This window comes from Aristolochia californica, unplaced genomic scaffold, assembly GCF_029961685.1.
Source record: "Aristolochia californica isolate CCGP_79_NKW_82.1479 unplaced genomic scaffold, dmAriCali1.0.hap1 SCAF_1, whole genome shotgun sequence".
NCBI lineage: Eukaryota > Viridiplantae > Streptophyta > Magnoliopsida > Piperales > Aristolochiaceae > Aristolochia > Aristolochia californica.
In genome coordinates, this window is record NW_027181770.1 from 60,456,102 (window position 1) to 60,475,813 (window position 19,712).

The 19,712-nt window shown below is 41.0% G+C and overlaps 5 protein-coding genes across 8 annotated transcripts; 3 read left to right on the forward strand and 2 right to left on the reverse strand.

Annotated features, from left to right (window-relative positions):
* The first annotated feature begins 1,245 nt into the window (after window positions 1-1,245).
* On the forward strand, window positions 1,246-1,975 carry LOC137949836 (TPD1 protein homolog 1-like). The gene is made up of 3 exons (XM_068796043.1): window positions 1,246-1,282; window positions 1,379-1,444; window positions 1,632-1,975. The coding sequence occupies exons 1-3, from the start codon at window positions 1,246-1,248 to the stop codon at window positions 1,973-1,975; spliced, it is 447 nt and encodes a 148-aa protein (XP_068652144.1).
* A 2,571-nt stretch (window positions 1,976-4,546) lies between these two features.
* LOC137942936 (DUF724 domain-containing protein 3-like) lies at window positions 4,547-7,032 on the forward strand. The gene is made up of 2 exons (XM_068788682.1): window positions 4,547-4,632; window positions 4,893-7,032. Exon 2 carries the CDS (start codon window positions 5,349-5,351, stop codon window positions 6,858-6,860), a length of 1,512 nt encoding a protein of 503 aa, XP_068644783.1. The 5' UTR covers window positions 4,547-4,632; window positions 4,893-5,348; the 3' UTR covers window positions 6,861-7,032.
* Window positions 7,033-8,040: 1,008 nt separating this feature from the next.
* On the forward strand, window positions 8,041-11,321 carry LOC137943018 (pentatricopeptide repeat-containing protein At5g50990). 4 transcript variants are annotated; one of them, XM_068788738.1, is made up of 3 exons: window positions 8,041-8,123; window positions 8,796-8,901; window positions 9,003-11,321. In XM_068788738.1, exon 3 carries the CDS (start codon window positions 9,067-9,069, stop codon window positions 10,747-10,749), a length of 1,683 nt encoding a protein of 560 aa, XP_068644839.1. In that variant the 5' UTR covers window positions 8,041-8,123; window positions 8,796-8,901; window positions 9,003-9,066; the 3' UTR covers window positions 10,750-11,321. The 4 variants fall into 4 exon arrangements, with proteins under 4 accessions (XP_068644839.1, XP_068645000.1, XP_068644892.1 ...); XM_068788791.1 differs by having other exon boundaries at window positions 8,052-8,119; XM_068788899.1 differs by having other exon boundaries at window positions 8,796-11,321.
* Window positions 11,322-13,666: 2,345 nt separating this feature from the next.
* Window positions 13,667-15,833, reverse strand: LOC137943271 (protein ALF-like). Its single transcript, XM_068788969.1, has 3 exons — window positions 15,404-15,833; window positions 14,316-14,668; window positions 13,667-14,208 (listed from the first exon to the last, which is right to left on the reverse strand). Exons 1-3 carry the CDS (start codon window positions 15,831-15,833, stop codon window positions 13,849-13,851), a joined length of 1,143 nt encoding a protein of 380 aa, XP_068645070.1. The 3' UTR covers window positions 13,667-13,848.
* A 2,874-nt stretch (window positions 15,834-18,707) lies between these two features.
* On the reverse strand, window positions 18,708-19,613 carry LOC137943428 (photosystem II reaction center proteins PsbY, chloroplastic-like). The gene has a single exon (XM_068788982.1). The coding sequence runs from the start codon at window positions 19,448-19,450 to the stop codon at window positions 18,851-18,853; it is 600 nt and encodes a 199-aa protein (XP_068645083.1). The 5' UTR covers window positions 19,451-19,613; the 3' UTR covers window positions 18,708-18,850.
* Window positions 19,614-19,712: the final 99 nt, after the last annotated feature.

A 19,712-nucleotide genomic window follows, 5' to 3' on the forward strand; every position in this document is an offset into this window, starting at 1 on the left:
AAATACCGTCATCGAATTTCATTCTTTAAATTTCCTGAGTTAATGCAAACTTAAACCAGGCTTAAATTCGATTAATTAGCGCGTTTATAAATAACTGCGCTCTTCCTCCCACATTCGAACTGAGCTCATCTCCCTCTCTCCCAAGAGTGCGAGGCCGATCGAATTGAATCCATTTTCTCTCCTCTCAAAACCCTAATTTGGATCTCCTTTCTCTTTTTTTTCATCTGCAACCGGCGGTTCGAGGAAGAGTGTTGTTCCCTTTAAAAGTGAGAGATCGATCTCCAGTTCGTACTCGGGGCCTGCAGATTGACATCAAAATTTGAAGCATCTCGAGCATTTTGCGTTTCGGTAGGTTTTGAACTTCTCTTTTCTCTTTTTTGTTGATCGCTTGAGTTTTTCCTATTTTTCTTGTCTGGGATGTTTCTCTTTGTGTCTGCTTCGACTCTGAGGTGGGTTGTCTCCCTTTAGACGCTTTGCTCCTGTTTGCTTTCTTCGGTTCTCAGGAATGTCCGGCGTTTCCAGGACAGTGTTAATAAGGATATTGTCTGCTTTTGGTTGGATTGATCCTTTTATGGAAAAAAGCTTCTATCGAAACTTCGTGCGTGTTGTGCTATTTTGATACGATGAGAAAATCTTGAAAAAAAAAACTGGTTGACCGTGGTTCCCATTTTGGAGTTTTATAAATGAAATTCAGAGTTGGAAACAGTTTCTGTCTGTGTCGTTCATAGTGGTAAATTCCAGCTTTGGACGTCAGGTTAAAATCCTTATTCTGCTGCTTCAAATTGCTGCGACCACTTTACAAATCTTCTAATTCCTGCTTCGATGGTTTTGCTTTTTTCACTGTTTTTCATATTGTGTTGCAGATTTTGATAGGGTTCAGCGGCGAAGTCTTCTCTTTACTTCAACTTCTGAGCATCAAACCTCGGATAAGCTCAGTTAAGGTTTTAAGCTCTCTGCAGAAACAGTCGCGTGGCACGAGATACTTGGAGAACTTTTACTTTTACTGATGAGGACATTGTCGAAGCGTCGGTTTGTTCTCGCGGTACTTGTGGTCGGTCTTTTCTTCTTCTGCTGTTTAGGTGCGTGCGTATTCGATTCACTGTTTCTCTATTGTTTTAACTTCTTTTCTCTCTCCTTCTCTCATCGTTGATTTTGTTTTGCCCTAGATTTTTCAAGTCTTTGTGTTGAAAATTTATCTACTTCTGTTATTCTTATCTCCCGTTGGCTAGTTCTGATAATTAATCAATGGCTTCTCTTTCCTCAACCGGAAAGGCATTTTTCGGTTTTTCTCGCCACATATTTGTCTTCTGGTCTGCTTCGGCGAAATACTGGTGAGTCTATGAAAAGTCATCTGTTAACTTTTTGCTCCTTTTTGCAGGGAAGATGCATTTTCACCGCCTTGGTCCCTCCCATAGCTTTCATAACCGAAAGCTTCTCGAACACGGTAAGAAATTCGGTAGCAGATTTTCATGATTCATTCCGCTTGAATTCTGTTTTTACATCGTTACGGACATGTCATATCCGAATTGGAAGATTGGTTGCTTTTCGAGATCGTGGATCATTTTAAGTGTGTATTTTATAGGTTATTATTTGAAGAAAAAAAAAATGACGGTCCATTTTGATTTATGCAGATGGGGTGAAGGCGAGGCTAGAAAAGATCGGGGAACGGTGCTCGGAGGACGATATCCAGGTATACCAAGGCCCAACGTCGCCGCTTCCGAGCGGAATTCCGACATACAGGGTGGAAATTCTAAACGCCTGCGAAACAGGTTGCGCCATCGCCGGCATCCACATGCGGTGTGGGTGGTTCAGCTCCGCACGGATGATCAACCCTAAAGTGTTCAAGCGCCTTTCCTACGACGACTGCCTCGTTAACGACGGTGAAGCTCTTTCAAACGGTGGCAGCCTCTCCTTCCAGTATGCCAACACATTTTCTTACCCTCTCACCGTCACCTCCGTCACCTGCTCCCCCTGATCATCAACCACAACCATTCATTCGTTCCTCCAACCCATGTCCCCCATTCTTTTCGTCTTTGCCACAAACTGTGAGTAGTGGAGAGAAAGAGATCGAATCCGTCGGCGGCCGGACAAGGGTCATTCTGATTTTGAACCATCGCCGATTCGATGTCCTCGTTTTGCCGTTTCCCTGAGGACTCCTATGGCCTTTTGCGTGCAGCAGAGAGAAGACTACTGCTAATGTAGGAAGTGGAAACAGTAGGCAGATTGCAGGGTGTACCAGGGTTTTGATATTGTATATAAAGATCGAATTTCAATGCCGGCAGTAGGGACCTCCTCAGTCATCTGGACTGAGAAATATAATTGATAATTGATATGATGTATACAGTAATGACTGGAGAGAGGAGAGAGGGAATGTTCTGAGAGAGAGAGAGAGAGAGAGAGAGAGAGAAATTCTTTTGACTTTGGTCTCTCTTGCTTGTGTGAGCTTCCATTGATGACTTACGTCGTGTGTTCGGTTGGTTTGTGCGGCGTTGTTTCCACTTTCCGGTAATGGAATCGTGGTAGCAGAACTCGGTTTCATGGGTCTCACAGGGAGATTTTGTTGGAAGGACAAATTAGTTTCGGAGACTAAAATTCAAAGAAGAAAGAAAATTTAATAATGTTTTGCATGATTACAGATTTTTGTTTACTTGCATGGGTCTCACATGTGATATTCTTTAAAATTTTACATCATCTTAACTTCACTTTTATTGATTTTGCGTTGAGCCTTTTTTTTTTTTTTTTTACTTATACGTGAATGAATTCGTTTTTTAGGAAGTGGCTATTACTAAGTAATTCCTCTTTTATGTCCTGGCCGAGGAAGCGAGGCGAAGAACTGCGGGAATGGAGACGCCGGAGGCGAGCCGTCATTTACACAAGGAGATGTATGAATGCCAAATGCCTTTGTACTTTCTGGCATCTCTGCCTCCGCGCCTGCCGCAGCTGCTGCTATGAGACCAACAAGCTTGAGGCCATTATTACTCAATTAAATGGCAGCGAACCTTTTTTCTCAGTTTCTCCTCCTCGGGCGCTCCCACCGTCGCCATCACCTCCCGTTTCGTTATTCGTGTCACGAGTCTTCCGACTTCGCACTTTCGACCGTACGTTTACTCGTCTTCTTTCTCTCCTTTTTCTCTTTCCACCGCTGCCGCTTTGCATCTCTCACACTGTGACGTCTGATTCATGACTGTATCGCATCATTATTGCCCCTTGCTCGTGAATCCATTACGAATCACCTCTTCGGCTTCTTCCGTGACTTCATCCCACATAAATGAAGTAAAAGAAGGAAATCATAAATGATCGTGGGCTCGGTGATACCGACGTCGGGAGGAAGGAGAACAGGAAGCGTCGGAGGAGGGTTCAGGTTGCTTTTTGAGGGGAAGTGGAGAGAAGGGTAGACGTGTTTATGGAAGGACAAGGAGTGCCTGCGTGTGATGGATGGTCGCTGCAGCCGCTATGTTCATGGACTGTGTTGCAGTGTAGTAGACCTGGCTTTCGAGAGTAGGGGACTGGGCGGCGAGAGGAAGAAGGAAACTCCTGAAACCTCTGATCCTGAGAGCTGAGTCAAATGGAATCACGGCAGAGGTCGTGACTGGCTGTCACTATCACTCACTCGATCAATTCTTTCTGAGGATCGAGAGAGTTGAAGTTCTCGCCTCCGCGTGTCGGACAACAAAAGCTTAGAGACGGTTTTAAATTTTAAATATCCGATACGTATCGGAAAAAAAATACTAAATTTAATAATTTGTATATCAAATATCTTATATTTACAATTCATATGTACAATTCATACGGCCTCCGTTTCAGAAAACACCCATTAGTGAGGATAGAAGGAGCTCTTCATTTCATCTTCTGGAGCCTCTCTACTAATGGGTCTTAAGGTGAGGTTGAGGTTGGCTTTCCTTGTTAACAGAGTATCTCCCTTATAATGATGGTTGATTGCCCTTACAATTGTAAAAACTTTTAATTCTAATTTTCTCAATTTGGAAAGAGAAGGGATTGGAAAAAAGTGAAATAGACAAAAACCTGAAACTTGTTTTACCTGAGTGGTTCTAGCTTTCTTGGAGAGGGAAAAGGAGGAGCCAGTTGCTGAGATCGACTTCTTGCTCTCTTTCATGGACGACAAGTCTTGGAAGAAAGAAGAGGAGAAGTGGGTTAAATCCTTGATCGCTTTCTGGGTACTCGGAAAATGGAAATGAACAGTAAAAAGGAACAGAGGAAGAAGAAAAGAGACAACCAAGAAAATGGCGACCCTCACCCTTGAATCGCTTTCACCTGAAAGTGGCGAGAATCATGGAGTTCGCCTTCTGATAGTCAGAATGAAATGCAATCCACGAAATAATTTGATCTATCGACAGTATCGTTGTGGTAAAGGTCAGAGGAATCATTACTGCCGTTGGATCAATTATTTTGATCTCTATCGTCAGATCATTTTTGGCCCACCTCTCCAGTGCGTGGGGCTCATTCAGACACGACCGTGTATTCCGGCTGCATATTTGCTGGACATAACTTCGATTAATGGCGACGTTACCAGAGTGTTATGAAGCTACGGTGAACTCCGTAATAGTACCCGTCGACGCTCGAACTTCTACTACTTTGCTGCAGTTAAAAGAAGATGACTGAAGGACATGCAAGGTATCTCTTCTCTTCTTTCACCATTTGTCGCCCTTTCTTTTGGGTTTCTGGTTAATTTTCTTCTTTTTTTTCTTCCCCATTTTCTGTGAAGTTCTATTTTTCTAGGAACCTGTAGATGGGTTGTAATCTTGTTTCTTTTGATTGGGGTTTAGAATTGGGTTTTGATTTAAAAATGACGAGATTTTGATGTTTTCCCCCATAAAAACAATCTCATTTACTTACCCTGACATTCGATTTTCCGTCTACATGGTATCCAAAAGCCGTTGAACAGGAGAACCGATCCTACTGCCATTACTTGTATTATCCGTAACCAGCGTCCCCGGTTGAGGTGCCTTTAGAAAATCTTGAGAGGGTTACTATTGATTTTCCATATCGTCGGGGGTCGGTCAATTTCGTGGCAAATCGCCAAAAGCAGGAATCACAGAATGATGTGCAGATACTGGAGAAATGAACAGAGTCTGAAAGGAGTTAACTTTCTCTGTTGGAGCCAGACGAATTACCTCTATTGGCATACTCGGTAAGATCAAAGCAGATTCAATCCCAGATCTCCCTAGCCCGTCAACATGCCCTAGAGAGTTTTACTGGTTTTATTTATTTATTTTATTTCCAGAGCGTGTATTAGCAATTTGGAACTAAAGTGAGTTTTGGAGGACAGAGACTTAGGAAGTGATAGAGTTTTGTGGCAGTTAGCTTTTGAATGCATTGAAAGAGAAAGCATGGATCCCTTTGAGAAAGTTGCTATTGAGTTCATCAAAACAGCTGAAACTTTGGTTGAAAACAAGGATTACGTAGGAGCATGGCGTTTGTTGTCAAGCGCATCGAAGCTTTTACCGGACGATGAAAAAATTTCTCAAATGCTAATTCTTTCTGGTGTACTTTGTGCAACAACTGACCTCAAAATGAAGAAATATGGTATTGATTGGTATGATGTTGTTATGGTTAGCCCTTCCTATGACAGTGCAAAAGTGAAAGCACATTGTATGGAACTTAAAAATTGCCTGGAGCTATTTACAGACAGGTTTTCAGAAGTAGGAAATGCTTTACGCCTGGTTAGTGAAGCAAGTTCTGTGCTTTCTAGCAGATCAAAGCGCTCAAAATTTGATGCAGAGCGGAATGCTGGACTGGAGGACTCAGAGAAGCTAACTTCTAGTACGGGGAATGGTGAAACCAGTAGCAATATTAGTGACATTGATATAGTACAGGTTCCACTTGGGCAGAGATTTTCGAAGAGGATTGCAGATAGGAAACTCGCAAATGCAGAGGGTTGTAAACTGTCTGCACAATCTGAAAGAGTGTTTATGTATCTTTCATCTATAAAGAAGACAGATGTAGCAGCTGCACGCAAGCCTTTGAATCAACATGAATGTTCTGAGAGGCCCTGTTCACCATTAAATATCTTGGAAAAGAGCCCATCTGATAGGTTTAATGATTCAATAGGTGGTTTTGATGGTAGCTCTTCAAGCACAATTCCTGAGAGATTGCATTCAGATGCAGAGAATCTTAACAAGGATAAGCAGCGGAAAGAGCCTCTGGTTAAGAAAGATAATTCTGTCTCTGCTCTTCAGCATACCAAGGATAATGGACTTATTTGCAGCGATGCTCTCCAGGAAAGTCGTTTGATGGGCGATGCTCTTGTTTTGGATCAGAACCGTTATTTGTCTTCAGAATTCAAAACTCTCAGGGATCAACTGTTCAGTGCTGATCCTCAAGATCCACATTATCACCCTCTTTCTGTTCATGGGAGTGAGATTCGTGAAGGAATCAAACTGGGGCTTGACATTGCTTTCATCCTTCTATCTGAGAAAATCCGCAATGTGGAACCTAGCAGTTTTCGTGAAGGAAAGGAGAGTTTTAGGAACCTCCTATCAGAACTTGAAATGATGGGATACAACATCAATAAGTTGAGAGACCGGCTGAATGTGCTTGAAGAAATTCTGGAAAAGGAGGAAACTTTTTTAGATACTATCACAAAATTACAGGCTGAAGTTAAGGATAAAAAGGCTGAGGTTGATGCTGTTACTGAGAAAGTCACCTGTCTCAAATCTCATATTACTGAGTTGAATAAGGAAATAAACAAGGCAAAAGATGAAATGAAATCAACGAAGTCTCATATTATCAACTGCCAGACTAAAATAGAAGAAGCTCGATCTTGTGCCACCAAGAAGAGGAGAAAAACTTGCAAGTTGGAGTCTGATTTTGCATTGATTGCTCAGTCTCAATGGCTATGAGTCTTATTGTGCAGTTTGTATACTAATATTGGGTGCAGTTTGTATACTAATATTGGGTGGGTTGAGTTGCTTTTTGTAGTTTCTGTCACATAAACTGTTTTGTACCTTTAGTTTGAAAAGTTGGCATGCGGCTTTACAGAAATGCATAGTTCTATTCTTTTGTATTTACAATGACATTGTCTATTACCACATTATGCACATTTTTTAGGAGAAACTGCAACTGTTGTATGGCTACATGTAACCCCCATTCCACCACTCAAAGCCTTTGTGCAAGGAAATGTTTACCTTAAAAAAAGAGCTGCAATGGAAACAGTTTACTGGTCTCTTTATTTGCTTCACAAACACAGATCAAGATGCTTTTGGAAGAAAAGGACTACAGCAAAGTGAGACAAAAGTGAGAAAATGCTGAAAAGGTTTTCTATATGATCCCAAAGGTTTTGCACAACTTGACACCAGGTCTTGTCTCTAGCAGCCAAACTCTGAGATGACTCGCCTGAAATGAATCAATTCACTCTTTGAACACAAGAGAGGGTTCTACTCTCACATCTTTATCCAAACAACACAATTCTCATGAAATATGAAATTTATGCACCTCTCTGCTAAATCTTTACCTATTATCAATTTCATCATCTACCCACTTCCACTGTTATCTTGTAGATTTGTAACTGTTGTGACATTTATTAAAAGATTCACTGGACTTATGAAGCAATCAAGAAAGGAAAATATAAAGCTCAACTATAAAATGGTAATTTTTTTTTATTATTGTCTTCTTGAAAGCTGTGTTTTCAAGTTAGACTGTCTAGATGTAATATTGTTGATATATCATTGAAAGAACATTCTCCTCTTCTCTTCCGACGTCGGGGAAGGGAAGAGAGAGATTAGGCCCTCCTCCTGCCTCCTCGCCCCTCGTGGTTCATTGTTTTATACTAGAAAATATATGAGCTCCAAATAAAAGAGGTTAAATGAAAATTGGAGTTGAAGCATTATCACTCGCTTATCGAGATAGTCTGAACCCAAGTCCTTTTGGTAATGTAAATATCTGTTATGGTTTGTATCAATATTGTATCTAACGAAATATACGCCGTAGTGATTAAAGTGCTTATTAGCCGATTAACCCAAGCCGACGACGATAGGAGTGCGGTTTTCGTGCTTTTCTTGTTTGTTTCTCTCCTTTTCTTGGCCCGTGCTGAGGGGGTGGAGCCGCGGCAACTGACGGAGCGGATTTCCGGATTGGTCCCTTTTTCGCATTCGGAGTAGGAGTGGGTATTATCTCATTTGATTTCGTCTCCGTAGCTGTGATTCTTATTATAGCTGTCGTATAGTTCGTGGGGTTGTGAATTTTGCTCTTTCAATTTGACTGCTTTGTGGCTCCTACATTGTTGCTGTATTCTGTGGGAATCTCAGCTACTACTGGTTTTTCTGTTTTAATTTTTTGGAAGTTCATGTTTTGGAGTTTGGCTTCCATGAACATGAGCTGCTTTCTCTTTCCAAAAAAAAAAAAAAAAAAGAGCTGTATTTTTTGCATTGTTTGATATCGGATTGATTCTCAGTTTTTCGAAGCCATTTCATTTGTCTAATAGCTGAAGCAGTCTCGCTGTATGTTTTCTTTTGCCTTTTAACCTGCACATGATTTTCCTCGACTGTTGAATTTTTTGGTAATTCTAAAGTCTTGGAACTTGTCAGAAGTTGAAGCAATTCTCCATGGAACTTCTGTTTACTTCTTTGAGTTTTCATTCTCTTGTTATTCATACGCAGTTATACTGGTGTGACTTATAGACTGTTGTAGTTGTTTAGAATGCATTTATAGTCCTTTAGATGCCACATTAGGCTGAACTGTTGTTGTACTGCAAAACTTCATCATTGTCGAAAGGCAGTGCTACAAGACTGTATTTGATTTTATTTATGTTCTAATAATGTGAGTTCTGGTTGCATTAGCTATTGCAAATCACACGGGAGGGATGTGGAGGTTTACATGTCAGAATGGTTGTACCAATTGTGATGCTCAGAGGGTGGTCTGGAAAATCCTATGATTGCAACATAGGTGTGACTTTCCTACTTGTAAAAGTCTTTGATTTATCTCTAAATGCTTGGACACCTGAATTTGATTCTCAGTTGACATCATTTATCATGAACTTTTGGCAGTGTGCATCTTGGTGATTTCAGTTGGTTTTAACCTGTTTTTGGGTTTGTTTGCTCTTCATCTGGTATGACTGAACTAGCAATCAATCTGTCGACAAAATGCATTGCAGAGAGCCCAAGCACACTGCTTTCTTATTGTTATTCTATCATTCGAGCATCAATCGAAAAGGGTTCTCCTCAGAAAGCCCTTTTGGACTACAAGACGCTTCTGGTCTCTTTGTCAATTCATCCAGATCGAAGAATGTTCTCTTATGTTCTTGAAGCCTGCAAGATCACGTCACATCTTAAAATAGCCAGTGAGACCCATGCTAAGGTCATGAAATCTGGGCTTCAGTTGGACCGCCATTTGTCTTCTTCTCTTGTTACTGTTTATGTAGCAGGAGATTTTCTCAATGAAGCACGTCAGCTGTTTGAAGAAACCCCGGACTTGGGGTCTGTTCCCTTGTATGGAAACTTGTTGATCATGGGATACTTGAGAACTGGTGATTATGAAAGTTCATTGCACATTTTCAAACGAATGCCACATAGGGACAAGGTTTCATGGAACTCAATAATTGCAGGTTCCGTCAAGAGTAGGCGCTTTAGAGAAGCAATAAGCTTATTTCGTAGGATGCTAAAGTCAGGAACTCGACCAAATGGGTTCACTTATTCATCTATTCTCTCAGCATGTGCCAGGATTGGAGGTCTCAGCTGTGGTGAATGGGTGCACAATATGATGGTCGAGGAAGGGATCAATCTCAACTTCATACTAGCTTCTGCACTGATTGATATGTACTCAAAATGTGGAAGAATAAAAACTGCAGTTGAAATTTTCAATGTGGTTAAAAGGGAGGATGTATCTGTTTGGAACTCCATGATAACTGGGTTTGCTATTCATGGATTTGGTTTTGATGCTCTTAAAATATTTTCGCAAATGAAGCAAGAGAATGTCACACCTGATTCGATAACTTTTGTTGGGATCCTTGTAGCTTGTAGCCATTGTGGTATGGTTGAAGAGGGTCGCCAATTTTTTTATACAATGAAACATTGCCACAAGATTGAGCCGCTTTTGGAGCATTATGGAGTAATGGTTGATCTTTTATCTCGAGCTGGGTTCTTGGAAGAAGCTTACAGAATGATAAAGGAAATGCCAATGGACCCTGACATAGTCATATGGAGAGCCTTGCTAAGTGCTTGTCGAACTTACGAGGATTCTAGGTTAGGTGAGATCGTGATTGATCACATGGTTGAACTAAACAGTGGAGACTATGTGCTACTCTCTAATATCTATTCATCCACAAGGAAGTGGAGCTGTGCAGAAAGAATCAGGGTTTTGATGAGAAAGAGTAGAGTTCGGAAGAGCAGTGGGTTGAGTTGGGTGGAAATTAATGGAATCTTGCACCAGTTCAAGGCAGGAGATCAGAGCCACCCACAGTCAGAAGCCATTTATAGAGTGTTGGATGGACTGGTTAAGAGGATTAAAGTGGAAGGCTTTGTCTCATCCACAGAATTGGTTTTAATGGATGTCTCAGAGGAGGAAAAGGAAGTCAACCTGAACTATCACAGTGAGAAATTAGCTCTCTCTTTCATGGTCTTGAAGACAGGTCCTGGAACAGAAATTAGGATTTCAAAGAACCTTCGAATATGTCATGATTGCCATAATTTCATGAAAATCGTGTCAAGGGTGCTTTGCAGGCCGATCATCGTTCGAGATAGGCTAAGATTTCATCATTTTGAAGGTGGTTCATGTTCATGTAAGGATTACTGGTAGCAATTTGTTTGAGTGAAGCAAACTTGCAGTTCAAGGTGATTTGTCCATACCCTATATTTTTATACGCATTTTTATGATGATATTGTGCTTTTTATTTAAAAGACGAACGAGAAGTTTTATTGAGAGGGGAGATTACTAAGTGCAATACAAACAGGCTATCCTCTCAAAGGGAGGCAACAGAAAGGAAAAAACTAGAACTAGAATACAGTACAATAAAAAACAACAAATACAAGAAGGATTATGACTCCGAGTGCTGCAGTAGGATGTCCAGGAGTGTACCACCCTCCTTAGCAATGCCACGAGGGACATGGTTGCAAGTGATGAGATGGTGGCAAGAGCAATCAAAGATCTCTTCATGGAGCATTAGAAAACGCCAAGGAGGCTGAACACTTCTCTTGCACCAACTTATCACACAAGAGGAGTTTCTTTCACGATCATAGGAGAATTATAGCGATAAACACAAATATGGATATCATGTAAGAGCACAGGTTTCAGCTGGAGTGGAGTCATTAATCCCCAGGGGGCTACGATAAGAGAGAAGCATCTTTCCCTCGGTATCGTGAAAAATTCCATCAACGCCACCAAATTTTAGCTTGATGGAACTGGCAAGAGGGACACCAAGCAACCATAGTTTGGGGATGGGTGGTTGCAGTGCGATGATGGAGACCAGTTCTCCCAAGCGTGTGACCAATGGAATTGGGCAACTTCTTTCTGGATGTGCAGCCCAAGGAGTTTAACGTTAAAAAGGCAGGCTTATGTACTTTGTATGACAACTCAGCCTAAGCGGCAGGCAAGATAGGCTGAAATCGAAAAGGTGGAAAAAACATTGCCAAATCTGGAAGGAGAAGGAACAAACCAACAGCTAATGATTGACACCATTTCATAGGCAATACAGAGACTGCATAGGGAATTTAACTGCTGACGTGCCCTGCTTGTGAAGGTTGTCATAACTGAGGATTTTGTTTTGGGCAGCACACCACTTAAGTAAACCACTTAATAATGTTTATTTCGATGGAATAATGTGGTTATCTGCTCGTCCATTCATCGCAATTCAGTCGATTCTATAGAATACCATAGTTATCTGCTTGTCCACTCATCACCAATTCAGTCAACGCATTGAGCTTGTGTCACCCAAATTCTAGCAAGAAAAGATTCAAATGGGCATATTGACCTTCCCCCATCTTCTAATCCCAGATATGTGCTTCACTTCATCGGATATATAAGGAAAGTTCTGTTTTTTTTTTCTTTTATTTGACATCAGATCAAATTTCTTTTCTCTTTCCGTACACAATCTCTGACTCGACTCTCTTGAGCCTTGGATCAACTCCACTGTCTACCTTTTCATTTGTTCCCATTTGGTCAGTCTTGTTCTTAGTATGTTATTAAGTTTTCTTTATTGTTCCGATCTGTCTGAGATTGATCTGTAAACAGAGGGTTGTAGTTACACAGATATGAAGGCTTTTCTGTTCTGTGGAGTCTGCTATGGTGGATTGCAGAGTTCAGTACTGTAAAGGTATTCTTCTGTGAGTAATTTATGTGGTTTTTACATTTCGTAAGGAGGTTGATGTGATTTTTGTTTCAGTGTGGGTTAATATTGGCTTAGAATCTAAGCCCTTGTTGCTGTGGTTGATTACAAGCTTCATAGTTGACCTTTGACACGGGTTGATTTAATGTTAGATCATGAAATTGGTTGAAGGCTTTTTTGCCTAGAAAAAGGTTTGATTTTTGGGTCTATATATATAAATATATTATCATCAACTCTCTCATCATGTTAGCTCTATATCACAATACTATTGATTAATGTTCAGCTTGATTAATTTTCAGCACAAAAGATCATGACCAAAAACCTTTCAGCTTTCAGATTAGACAAGATCATTCCAGATTCTTAAAATGAAAAACTTGAAGAGGGTTTTTTAAGTTTTCCTACTTGTAGAAATAGCATTTTAACAGCATACCTGTTATCCTGGAATCAACTTGTGCTTTGTGAAGTTTCTATTTCTTCTCATGGCTATATTTAACCCAATTAGTGTTCTTTTTTTCATATATAATTTTCTGTTTTGAGTTCAATTTTCAGTCAAATGCTTATTAAGTACATATAAGTTTCTTTGCTTTTTTTTTTTTCTGTTATACCTACATATGAAAGTATTTGTCTAGGAATGCTGGCAAGAATAGCTTCTCAAGTGATTGATTCATACAATCAAACTCTGAAGTTGACATAATATCAACCTGAACTTGCTCTGACCAACCCCTCTACAATTCTCCTGATTGGCTTGCCCGAAACCTAATTGGGAATGTGAGGAGAGATCAACTCATCCAAACTCAAGGGATTCAATCTGGATCTCTTGGCTTCAATGACCTAGCTTTGCACCCAATGCATGTTCCGTTTTCTTTGAGTCTCTGACCTAAGGTCCAACAAGTAACTCTTGGTGTTCCTGGATATTGACAACTAGAACTCTCCTTTGAGACAGTAGCTTTTATATTGTTGCAGATGGCTCAATTGTATAGTGCAGGAGAGAAGTTATTGATGAGGATGATCGGCAGCATGCAGGAGATGTAAGAGTGTAGTTACCTGGGGAGTGCTAAAAATCATTGATAGGTAAAATGAATTATTAAGTTGTGGAAAGCTTTGCTTTGAACTGGGAAAAAGTTCATTTTCAAAATGGTGCAAGGTGAATATATTGCACCTGGGAAGATCGAGAATGTATATGCCAAGTGCAACTTCATCGTAGTCTTCTGTATATGGTGAGTGTCTTGTGCTCCAATTTCAATGTTAATGGTTAGTTATGCTCTTGTTGACAATTCAATGAAATTCTCCTTTCAGCACATGCTGTCCATCCTAATTCCTAGACCCCAAATGGCACTGCCAGGCCAACCAAAACATGCACCAGAAAGCTCAACACTTCCTAAAGGTCCTCTCTCCATTTAAAGAAACTAGTTTCCGACATTTACATCCTCTAAGAACAAACGTGGACAGCTGAGTGAAATCTTCACCTATAAAGGCAAATCCAGTGTTTTATCAGTCGTCTCTCCAACTAATCCAAGCTAAGAAAACAGTAAAGCTTAATTCATTTTTGAGGTTAGTTGTAAAACGCCCATCAGCTAGAAAGACTGGCGGACGGCAGGGTTTCCAACGACGGACACGGCGGCGGCGCTGCGGTCGAGGTGGCAGAGTTGGCGGAGCTTGGTGGGGACGTACCAGATGGAGAGGCGTGGGTGGGCGTTGAAGATGGCGTCAATGTCCCAGCCCTGACGGGCGGCCATGACAACGAGTGGTTTGTAACAGGCTTGCCTCCAGGCCCCAACGTTCTCTCCCCTTTCTTTGTAGGCTCGCCGGAGGACGTTGGAAGCGTCCTCGTCGAGACAGTGCAGGGCGTAGCAGTGCACGTAATGCCTCATCTTCGGCTTGTTGATATAGCTCGCCCCCATCTTCTTCGCGTACCTGAACACCTGGTTCGTCACCTGCAACACCCCCATTATGAATCAACAGTGCTCTTTCCACGATATCGCCATGAATTGCCGAATGAAGACTCTGAAGAACAAGAAGATTGATTGCGTGATTCGATTACCTTGGTGGGGCACTTCTCGCCCTTCTCCTTGGCGATGTTCTGGACCTGGAGGAGGAACCCCCGGCACTGCTCGTAGAGGTGGAAGAGATAATCCAACCCATTCTTCTTCCCCCGTGCAACCTCACCAGGCTCCGTAACAATAAACGGATGCTCCCGCTGCCTCTCCCCAGCTCCGCCGCCAGCTTCCTCATCATCCTCCACATGCTCGTCCTCCTCCTCCTCATCTTCAATGCCACCTCTCTTGCTCCTCCCCTTGCTCCTTCTCTGCCTCTTCCTCTCCCTTTCCCCCACCGCCTCCCACACCCCTCCCCCGCCGCTCCCCGCTGCCTCCTGCACCGGCTCCTCCGACAACCCTGCAAGCACCCACCAAACTAGCCATCATCAGTACAATTGACAAAACCCCCATCTTTTTGCAGAAACGCCACTGGCCACTCTTGTCCTCAACTGGGTTTCTCGATTCAGAGGCGCTCAGTTCAGGTATTTACAGAGAAGACAGCTTCTCTGTCGCATTACGATGGCGACATTAAAACGCTGGCTTTCTTCCAGCATCCTTTTTTTCTCCATAGGGTGGCAGAACCTGCTCGTTCTTGCATGAACAGTCTGAAAAAGAAAAAGGCAGCCGACGTAAAGAGCGCTGTCAGCCGTTGATTAGTATTCTAAACCGGTCCTATACAGCCGCGTGGGTGAATATTGGTCGTCGATGTTTACCAGTCAAGGCCCACAATATCTCGAGTAAAAAACAATTGTGAAAAACGACAAAAAAGCTGGATCTTCCTCTGACGAGGGAACCTGACAGCCGACAGTCGAATCCGGTCCTGACCGGTCTGCGACAAGGTTCAGTGTCTCCGCCCACCCCCCCCCCCCGACTAGCGCATGTTAGTATTTACATTCACCAGAGACGTCTACCGTACACCAGGGGTTAACTATTCGCTCGTTCGCTTTCCCCACCGCTTCGCCGGTGCAGTTGTGAACCGAGGAGAAAATTCTCATTTTCTGAGAGATGCCTTCAGATGTTTACGTTACTGAACGTGTATTCGGAGGTCTACTGTAAGCTTGTGTGAGGGAAGGAAAGGGAGAGGAGGACAGACCTTCCTGGGAGAGGGCGTCGAGGGCATTGGGGTCGGCGGGGGGAAGGAGGAGGCGGCGGCGGGAGGCGGAGATGCCGGAGGCTTCGTCGTCATCGAGGCGGCGGCGCTCGGCGCGGAGGGCGGCCTTGATGCCGTACCGCTCGCCGACGAGGAGCTCCCAGCGGAAGATCTGGGAGAGGGTGGCCATCATGTCGTCGATCTCCTCGTCCCGCATGTCCAACAGGGTGCTCACCGTGAAGCCCAGCTCCGCCATCTTGGCCACCGTGAAGTACCGCACACCGTACGCCTGGAACAGCTCGTCCAGCCCCCCCACCTCCCTCGGCCTGCACATCCCCGCCGGTGCCACCGCGTCCATAAGCCGCCCCGCCACCGCCGCCGCCCGAGGGTCCCACTTCATCATGCTCGCCGCCGCGAACGCGTCCGCATCCATCTTCAAAATTCCCGTATTCCACACTTCTCTTCCTCTCTCCACACCAGCGCCAGCGAGTCGAGTCCCGTCAGCAAGCTTCATGTAGGAACACCCCTCGTGATTAAATTACACAAATACCCTCTTCCAATGGTTTCCTTATGCTTCCTTTTCAACGGGGAAACGGGCCCCGACCCAACTCGCTGTGTAAGCACCGGTTCGGTTAAATCGGGGAACTCAATCGAATTTCACCCCAAGAAAGAAATTACTTATTCTACCTACAATTCAAGTGATTTTCTCCTCCATTTTTCTAATATAATGTATTTTTAAAATAATATATTAAATTATATTTTATTTTATTTAGAAGGGAATTTTACCAAAATACCGATTAAAAATAACTTATTTATAATAATAACGAAGACCACAAAATATTTACAAAACTACCGAACTTTGACCGGTCCACTGTATATGTGGACAGTCAAAGGTGACACGTAAGCTTTGACTGCTTACGTGTCGCTTCATCATCGGAGCGATGCTGTAGATGAACAGATAGGCTGCCACGTCATTAATTTTGGCACGTCATCTGCCACGTAATTTACCACATCAATATAAATTACTTTGTTTTTTCCCTGTCATCTGGCCACGTAAGCACCCGCCACGTCAGCCCTCACTTATGTTGTTAATTCTAATCTCTTCCCCGATTTTCTCCTCTCCTCTCGTCTCGGCTCCTCTCGTCGCTCCCCTGCCGCTCGCCTCTCCTGCTGCCGCTCGCCTCCCCTGCTACCGCCGCCGCTCGGCCTCGCCCCTGCTTCCGCCGCTCGCCTGCTGCCGCTGCTCTGCCTCGGCCTCGCCCCTCCTGCCGCCGCTCGCCTCCTGCCGCTGCTCTTCCTCTGCCTCGCCCCTGCCTCTGCCTGGGCCTCGCCCCTGCCGCCGCTCGCCTCCCCGTCTCAGCCTTTTATCTCTCCTCTGTTCATCCTCTCGCCGCCGACGTTCTTCTCCTCTGTTCCCCTCCTCTCGCCGCCCATTCCCCCGAAAATCAGGGGGTGATTTTTTAGGATTTTTGTTAATTGAATCGAATTATTGTATTTAATTATAATGTTGATTTGAATTTAGGTGTTTAATTACTGTATTGATTTTTTTGTGATTTACTGTTTAATTTCTGATTTTATGTTAATAAAATTTTTGCTAAATTAAAATTATTGTAAAATTTTGTAAGATTTTTTAATAAATAATATTTTTTTTAATAATTTATTATTTTATAAATAAGGTAATAAAAAGTATACAAATAAAATATATTTTTAAACAATAAAACAACTTTTTTTATATATTTTTTAATTTATAAATATTTTAAATGGATAATATATGGTTAAGACTTAAGAGTAAATTTTTTTCTATTTATAAATATTTTAAATAGATAATATATGGGTAAGACTTAAAAAAAATTATTTATAAATATTTTAAATCCATAGTAAATGGGTAAGAGTTAGATTATTTTTATTTATAAATATTTTAAATTTCTAAATATTATTATTTTGTAAATAAGGTGATAAAAATATACAAATAAATTATATTTTTAAACTCTAAAATAGTTTTTTGTATACTTTTTTAAATTTTTAAATATTTTAAATCGATAATATATGGGTAAGACTTAAGAGTAAGATTTTTTAAATTTATAAATATTTTAAATTCATAATAAAAGGGTAAGAGTTAGATTTTTTCTATTTATAAATATTTAAAATTTTTAAATATTATTATTTTGTAAATAAGGTGATAAAAATATACAAATAAATTATATTTTTAAACTCTAAAATAGTTTTTTGGTATATTTTTTAAATTTTTAAATATTTTAAATCGATAATATATGGGAAAGACTTAAGAGTAAGATTTTTTAAATTTATAAATATTTTTAATTCATAATAAAAGGGTAAGAGTTAGATTTTTTCTATTTATAAATATTTAAAATTTTTAAATATTATTATTTTGTAAATAAGGTGATAAAAATATACAAATAAATTATATTTAAACTCTAAAAAAGTTTTTTTGTATATTTTTTAAAATTTTTAAATATTTTAAATCGATAATATATGGGTAAGACTTAAGAGTAAGATTTTTTAAATTTATAAATATTTTAAATTCATAATAAATGGGTAAGAGTTAGATTTTTTCTATTTATAAATATTTAAAAATTTTAAATATTATATTTCGTAAATAAGGTGATAAAAATATACAAATAAATTGTATTTTTAAACTCTAAAATAATGTTTTTGTATTTTTTTTAATTTTTAAATATTTTAAATCTAATTAATTTACTTATTTTATTTTATTTTTTAAAATATGAAGAAATAAAAAGTGTAACGATACTTTTTTTAATTAATTAATATTTTAATTGTTATTAAATGGTGTTAAATAAGTAAGAGTTAATTTTTTAATTTTTTTAAATAAGTTTTTATTTTAGATATAAGGTAATAAAAAGTGTATTTGATTTTTTAATTTTTTTTAAATTTATTCAAAATTTTATCATGTAATGATATGGCAACTGACGTGTCAAAATTAATGACGTGGCAGCCTATGTGTTCATCTACAGCTTCACTCCGATGATGGAGCGACACGTAAGCAGTCAAAGCTTACGTGTCACCTTTGACTGTCCACATATATAGTGGACCAGTCAAAGTTCGATAGTTTTGTAAATATTTTGTGGTCTTCGTTATTATTATAAATAAGTTATTTTTAATCGGTATTTTGGTAAAATTCCCTATTTAGAATTCCATATAAGAAACTCTCTAGATTTAATAATAATAATAATTTTATATTCGAGATATATTTAAATAACTAAATAAATAAATATAATATAAATGAGGTGAGAGAGTCTTCCCCTCTTCTGAGAAAGACTAACAAAAATAAGATCACAAGAGACTTGGATGGATATTTGCAGCATTTAAATATACATACAGAAATTTTTAAAGAAAAACCCATCTCTCAAGCTCAAAAAACCAATTCATACACAGAGAGAATTGGATTTTTAAGATTACTCCATCCTAGGCTTACTCGGACCTCATCCTGTTGAGCTGATTTAAAGCTGGTTGAAGAATATTGTAAAGCACCCAGAGCACAGCCGGAGTGATCACAAACAGCAGAAGCAATCCCCTGCTGTCGCTCGATGAGGCTTCGGCCATGGCCGCGACCTCTCCGGCGGAAGCACTGGAGGAGGAGGCAGCCCACGCTCCGACGCCAAAGCCAAGAGCCACAATCACCCCCTTGGAACTCCTCATTCTGTTGAGCTGATTCAGTGCCGGCTGAAGAATGTTGTAGAGAACCCAGAGAACGGCCGGGACGATGGGAATCAAGAGAGCCAACCCACGGTTATCGCTATCGGCGGCCAGGTCTGCGATTTGCTGCACTGCCATGGCGGACTCACAACAGCTCAGGGAGGAGAAGATGGCGCCGGCCAGGGCGGTGCCCAGCAGGGACGAAGGATAGGAATTCTCATTCGGCTTGGAGGCGGAGAGGCCCTTTGGGAGGTTCTGTAGCGAGAGGAGGGAGAAGGGTTTTAGCATCGGCTTGGATTGGTTGGGAACCACAGGTGTTTTCATGCTCAAACACTTTGCGTTGAGCATGGCCATGGTGGCGATTGTTGCTGCCATTGCTGTGCAGAGTCTGATGTAGATTCACTCCTAACTGCTTTAACCAGAGAAGAAAGAAAGCTCGGAGAAGATGCAGAGAAGAGGGTGATTTGTTGAAAAAAAACTTGGGATGTGGAGATCCAATAAGATTGTGCAGAGAAGATTCTCTTCTTATCCACAGAGTCCGAACGGGATGATTTGGGCCTCATATTCCACCATTTCCTCTTATCATATTTTAATGAACAGCCTACAGTCTTTAACTCTCTAGGGTTGACTGTCGTTA

Coding starts and splice junctions, on each gene's coding strand:
- LOC137943271 (XM_068788969.1), bottom strand. CDS start 15,833: ATGGATGCGGACGCGTTCGCGGCGGCGAGCATGATGAAGTGGGACCCT. Junction 14,669..15,403: donor CGACGCCCTCTCCCAGGAAG/GTCTGTCCTCCT, acceptor GGGTGCTTGCAG/GGTTGTCGGAGGAGCCGGTG. Junction 14,209..14,315: donor GCGAGAAGTGCCCCACCAAG/GTAATCGAATCA, acceptor GGGGTGTTGCAG/GTGACGAACCAGGTGTTCAG.
- LOC137949836 (XM_068796043.1), top strand. CDS start 1,246: ATGGCTTCTCTTTCCTCAACCGGAAAGGCATTTTTCG. Junction 1,283..1,378: donor AACCGGAAAGGCATTTTTCG/GTTTTTCTCGCC, acceptor TCCTTTTTGCAG/GGAAGATGCATTTTCACCGC. Junction 1,445..1,631: donor CCGAAAGCTTCTCGAACACG/GTAAGAAATTCG, acceptor TGATTTATGCAG/ATGGGGTGAAGGCGAGGCTA.
- LOC137943018 (XM_068788899.1), top strand. CDS start 9,067: ATGACTGAACTAGCAATCAATCTGTCGACAAAATGCATTGCAGAGAGC.
- LOC137942936 (XM_068788682.1), top strand. CDS start 5,349: ATGGATCCCTTTGAGAAAGTTGCTATTGAGTTCATCAAAACAGCTGAA.
- LOC137943428 (XM_068788982.1), bottom strand. CDS start 19,450: ATGGCAGCAACAATCGCCACCATGGCCATGCTCAACGCAAAGTGTTTG.